Raw genomic sequence first — 6291 nt, forward strand, 5'->3', positions numbered from 1 at the left:
TGGTGGTACTCCTTTTGGTTTGGTGCACGATTTTTCTTTTGTTTGTTTTGTTTCTCTTCATTTTAAGACACTACCCTGAATCTCACTCCTCCTTGAGTTGAGCCAGAACTGACTTTTACTGTGTGAGTGGTTTTAAGCTAGTATTTTTAAATTGAAATCAGGATGTAATAAATGGAAGTCATGGAATTGTGAAATCGTCTCAAGCCTCATCTGTAAGCGGGTCTGCGTGCCTTACGGTATTTTTAAAGTGGAGTTATCAATCTTATTTTTCTAAAACAGTGTTTTGAATTTAGGTTGGTAATTATTATCACACAGCACCCGCCACATATAGCTCAGATCACAATTATTGGCAAACATCCAACTATAAAAATTAAGTGATGACGCCATCTAGCGACTTTTAGGACAGCCAATAGGGACTTTTCTTGCTCAGGAGTTGGCAACACTGGGAAGCTCAGCTTGGAGACACACACAGAGGAGAAGATGATCCCAAATGGTGGTTCTAGTCCCAACTGGTTGTTTTTGCTCCCCTGCCTGGCTGCCTCAGGACACGGCAGGATTTCTCAAACATGCATGAATGAGTCAAAGCAAGACTTTGGGCATGTTTTTGTTGAGATGATAACATTATAACATGATACAAAACTCAAAAAAGTAGATTTTTTTAATATAGCCCCTTTAAATAAATACAATACTTTGCCTCTCGCACAGTGACTGCTGGAGATAGGCACCAGCTCCACATGACCCGGAAAGGAAAAAGTGGGTAAAAAAAATTGTATCGATGGACAAAACTGGCCTGACAATTTTTATTTCACAAGTGTACTCTATTAGAATAAATCATCAGTGCTGGGGCAGCTGTTAAAGTGGCAGCCGTCTTCTTTTTGTGCACAAACAGTGGGTATGAAGTGACCCAAGCTGCAGAGGTACAAACTGACCTGAAGCCTTCATTAGATATTCTAATTATAGATATTCTTACCTTCTTGTTCATCTTTACGCATTTCCTCAGCSTCCTCACTCCCACTGTAATATTTACTCTTGAAGATATTTTTGACAAAAAGCTGAAAAGGAAACACTAAGCAGTAATGTGGATAATATTCACAGGTTATCATCAATCACTGGTGTCAGAGTAAAAGAAGTTCAGTAAGGAGCAAACCAATGCTCAGCTTTTGCAAACGTACCAATAATATTAAAGTAAGAATAAAACTGCTGAGAGTGAAGCACGGTTTTACCTCCTTTATCTGTGGATTTACCACAGAGGAACACGGCTGTGAAAAGAGTTTGTGAGCACCTCCGCTCTCCTTCCACTGCATGAGCTGCACAGTCGGTGGAGCCATGTCCAAAGGAGCAACCAGGTCCGAGCTGTCACAAATCTGCTCCCTGATGAAGTCATTGCTCAGCTCTTTAGTCTGGTCCACCACCAACTTGCGTTTTCTCTTTCCAATCTTCTTTCCTGAGTTTGCTAGACATAAACACACAACAGAGGACCATAGAAAAACAGTCTTATCTGTATGAAGGTATGCGTCAGACCAGACTCTTCTGGATCTCCTTGTAAAACAATGTCAAGTTTTCTAAACAGACAGGGGGCATTAGTGGATCCCAGTTTGAGTTGCATACGAGTGACGGCCACAGGTTCCAGGGCGAAGGCTGCTGCCTCATTGGTGAGCAGGGTGGTCTCATTTAATGTGGGGGCCTCTGCCTCTATCGGCTCTTCCACTTCAGCATCTAGGAAAACAAACACAATGAAGGAAAAGCCTCACCAAAGGACCAATTTAAATGAATGTGAAAAATATCATCACCTATTTGATGCTGCTGATCATTCACTGAGAAGCTCTGTTGATTTTCATTCTGAAGCTCTTCCAGGTTGAAGGGTGAAGGCTCAGCACCGTCACTGAAGTTTGTTAGAAAGTCTGTAAAGTCATGAGAAATCAAAAGGCAGTAACTCATAAAGAAGTATTAACAAAACAGGATAAAGAGTTCACAGAGAACAGACTTTGAGTTTGTATTTAACGATTAGAATTTTAAACGTTTAGATTTACTTTATCCACCAACGAGGAAATTGTCAAATATGTCAGAAATTATTTATTTTTGCGTTCAAAATCAGAAGACGTAAAGGAGATCCCCGTCCTGAAGCAAAGACCAGGATGAGTTGTAAGTTATTATCCCTGAGATGTTATATAATCAGAGACAAAACCTAACTTATAAAGTTAGATACTTTACAATTTACACACATGGACAAAACAGTTGGTACCCCTCGTTTAGTGAAAGAAAAACCCACAATGGTCTCAGAAATAACATGAATCTGACAAAAGTAATAATAAAAAAATTTCTATGAAAATAAACAAATGAAAGTCAGACATTTCTTTTGAGCCATGCTTCAACTGAATAAAAAAATAAAACTCATAAAACAGACCTGGATATAAGGTACCCCTGAAAATAATGTGGCCAAAGACTCATGTTAAATGAAGGTGTGTCCACTAATAATCATCACAGGTATGTAYGATCTTGTAATCAGTCAGGGGGCCTGCATATTGATACTCACTGTGCTCATGAGGAGTGGGCCAAAATACCTGCTAAGAGGTGCAGAAGTCTCATTGACAATTACAGAAATCCTTTGATTTCAGTGACTGACTCAAAATATCTCATTAATTTTAATTATCTAACTTCCCTCTGGGATCARTAAAGTATTTTTGAACTGAAAAKGTTGTGCAACAAAATATTAAATTAAGGGAACCATCATTTCKGTCCAGACCTGTTTCATGAGTTTTATTTTTTATTATTCTGTTGAAGCATGACTGAAAAGCAATGTCTGACTTTCATTTGTTCATTTTCATAGAATTTTTATTTATTATTATTTTTGTAAGATTCAAGTTATTTCTGAGATCATTGTGGGTTTTCTTTCATTAAACGAGAAGTACCAACTATTTTGTCCCTGTCTGTTTGTAACTTCAATAATSAGCTCCCTTCTGACTCACAAAAACAGTGAAGTTTAACTCCACTTAACAACTTTATCTTTACAAGTGATTAATAACTAGTTTAACTGGAAAATATGAAAGGGTTTTGTTTTACTTCTGAACTACACAACATGACAGCTGTTATGAAGAAAGCTAAGTCACATTWGGATTTAGCAGATGTTTTTATGCTGCCCTTCCTGACTCACCTACTGACCTGAGCTACCACAGCCCAATGTGTGCAGCAGAACTGCAAATACCTTGCTCAAGGGCCCTGAGTGGGGCAAATGAAGGTCGAGGCACCTTTCCCACACAAATTTTGTTTTAACAGTCAGGGAATTTGACTTCTCGATCACAGCAGTGCATTRTAAAGTCAGGGAGTTATTTAATGACAARGCTCTGCTTGTGTTGTAYAATTCAATAATTGTTCCACATTTAAGTTACTGTATTGAAGTCTGGGGTAAAGCTTGCAAAACTATTACAAATCTAATTTTTGTTTTACAGAAAAGAGCTGTAAGAATTATTGTGAGAAAAGATTACAACCATCCATCAAATACATTATTTTGTAAACTGAAAATTTTGAAATTCTATGATCTAGTTGACTATACTATTTTACTGTTTGGCTCACAGAAAAACATATTACCTTCCAACATTCAGTCAAATTTTGTTAAGAGAGACAGTTGTTATAATCTTAAGGGTATAGAAATGTTTGTGAAGCCATATTTTTGTACTTGCTTGAGAGAAAGATGTATTTTAATTTGGGGTATAGGATGATGGAATGGTCTGGAGGATGATCTTAAAAATGTCAGATCTATGTTTTTATTTAAAGAGACAGATAAAAGCTAGTTTGTTAAAAGTGTATGGGAAACTAAAATATGAAGCTATATGAATTGTTGTTTGAGTTTATGTTTTTATTTGTATTGTTTTGTAAATTATGTTTTGTTTGAATATATACTGGGGATAAAAGGGGCAGACATTAAGATTTATTCTTCTTCTGCTACCTTTCATTTTATTTTGATTTTTGTATTTTCTTTGTTTTTTATTGTATATAGTTATTTTTTAATGAAATGAATAAATTTTTTGAATTGAATTGAATTGACAGGCTCACCTCTGTCGGCACCACCACTCCCTTTGACATGAAAAATTAGAAATGCTAATACTGTTTTGTAGATAGCTCTTTGAATTACCCCACTTTCTCACTCGACTGAAAGCTAAGCTAGTCTGAACAGTTATATATACAGTATATAGCTGGATCTTTTTCTGAAGTAGCAGGACAAAATGATTCCCATCAATTCACTTTACCTAGAAGATCCAATCCATTCTCTTCATCCCCAAATGCATCTTCCTGTTTGGAAAAGTCGTCAAAGCTTTGGTCCAACAAAGCATTTGATTGGCTCTGTGACTCAACTCCTATGTATCAGAAAAAACAGGAGGCTTTGTCAAATACCAGCTGCTAAAAAAAGGAAATACTGATTCTGACAAACAAGAACTTACCGTATTATTTTTTTATTTTATCAATATTTGGGGAGAAAAGAAGTAAAACTGATTCTGTGCTGTTTACATTAAAACAACTGTTTGTTTCTCACCAAAGTTTGGGAAGCTCAGGAAGTTGTTCCCAAAATTCTCCTTCAGAGTGATGTCCTCCGATCGACACTGGTTCAGTGAAAAGTGATCCTCAACGTCGATGTTGCTGGTGGAGACGACACAGTGATGAAAAAACACACACTCTAAAATTAGGATTTTGAATATGAGTATTTGGAAGAAGCAATAATGCTGATTTTCCATCAATAACATTTTCTGTGAAATGACATGATTCCAAGAACACGGGAAAATAAAACAAAACAGATTCATTTTGTGCTGGAGAGGAGGAGAAAATTGCACCTGAGGTCTGGAAACTGAGCATCAAATGAAGTAAAATCTTCAACCAAAGTAATGGCTTTTACTGTGGCTTCAAGGCCCTCCACAGGCATGTCTGTTTGACCTGGGTGTGGAGAAGAAACATGAATGAAATCCCAGATTTACTCCATTTAGGATGAAAAATACTGAGTTATTAAAACAAGAAGAAATATCAGTGGGCCTTTCTTCCCTCCTGTTTCAGTAAAAATAAAGTCAAGTTGATATTTTTGATCGTTTTGGAAAAAGAATAAACACAAAGAGTTTAAATATGTTACAATGTCACCCTCTAGAGGTGGTACAAAATAACTGTTTTGAAAGATATTTTCAGTATCTGCACAGAGCATTTGAGTCATTATTGACTGAGCTCCATCACCAAATTTAACAGATGAAACTTTCTTAAAGCTGAACCAATCCAAATAAATCAATCTGAACAAAAATTATCACTCAAATACAGATTTTGGTTTTTGATGTAATGAGTACATTTGACATATTAAAGACCCAGTTTCTGCTATGTAATTTTTTATGTTTAAACTATGCCTAAATTAGTTTTTAAGTAAGGATGTCGCTGCCATTTCCTTCCTAACCTGCTGTGACCAGATTGTGCAAAGCTACACTTAGTGTTCGCTTGTTATTTGCTCCTGCTTCGTACAAATTTCAACAAATCATAATGATGTCAGGTAGGTCCAGCACTCGTTCAAATTTCAATTTCTGTCAATGCATTTTGAAGAACCAGTTAATTAAAAATAGGCTCAAATTCTAGCGACCACTTAAAGAGGTAAGCTTAAAAGAACTTTATTTTATCCTTTTTGTTCCCAATTGATTAGGATCTGAAAAACAAAAGTTAGCAAAGGGTGTTGACGCTCGTCTTTTGCACGCACTCATTGGTTGAAGGACTTTGTTTACAAAACAAATGTCCACATGGATCTTAAACAGTATTTATTTCCTGACCTTCCAAGACACATCAAGTTGAGTTAAGGTTGTAGTTTGGTGACACGAGTCTTGTAACATTATTTTATAATTTTTCTGCTGCTTTTACATTGGATTTTTATGTTTTTAGGATTCGAGATGATTCCTACAAAATAAAACACGTATCTTTCCCTAAACTTTCATGTGAAGATCTTCAACTTTAAAGAACTTGAGAGCAAAAACAAATAACAACAAACCAAAATGGTCAAAGGTTCAGCTGGTTCAGCTATGACTTGCAGCAGAAATCAGGAGCTTGATTACATCTAAATAAACATCCATAATGTCCTTAATACTTGAGACAACCACATGATTTTTGTGTTATTTTGAAGTTTTTCTTGATATTGGTGTGAGCTAAGTTGTTTTTTTTTAGCCACATCCCTATATTAAAACAGGTTTTGGGCTCAATTTCTCAACACAGTTGTCAAAGTTAACCACAAGATTTTCAAGCTTTTTAATCTAAACATATTAATATTTGACAGAACTAATA

General features: G+C 36.0%; 1 protein-coding gene across 2 annotated transcripts in view; it reads right to left on the bottom strand.

Moving 5' to 3' along the window:
* The window catches only part of rad21l1 (RAD21 cohesin complex component like 1), an 11222-nt gene that overhangs the window by 3549 nt on the left and 1382 nt on the right, over window positions 1–6291 (bottom strand). For both annotated transcript variants that reach the window (XM_014027023.1, XM_014027022.1), the window contains exons 4-10: window positions 4824–4923; window positions 4529–4632; window positions 4245–4352; window positions 1791–1901; window positions 1609–1716; window positions 1224–1453; window positions 971–1052 (exon numbers count right to left, since the gene is read on the bottom strand). In XM_014027023.1, the coding sequence (XP_013882477.1) occupies window positions 971–1052; window positions 1224–1453; window positions 1609–1716; window positions 1791–1901; window positions 4245–4352; window positions 4529–4632; window positions 4824–4923 (843 nt within the window). The remainder of the gene's footprint in view (window positions 1–970; window positions 1053–1223; window positions 1454–1608; window positions 1717–1790; window positions 1902–4244; window positions 4353–4528; window positions 4633–4823; window positions 4924–6291) is intronic.

The sequence above is a fragment of the Austrofundulus limnaeus genome, unplaced genomic scaffold (genome assembly GCF_001266775.1).
Source record: "Austrofundulus limnaeus strain Quisiro unplaced genomic scaffold, Austrofundulus_limnaeus-1.0 Scaffold608, whole genome shotgun sequence".
Lineage (NCBI taxonomy): Eukaryota > Metazoa > Chordata > Actinopteri > Cyprinodontiformes > Rivulidae > Austrofundulus > Austrofundulus limnaeus.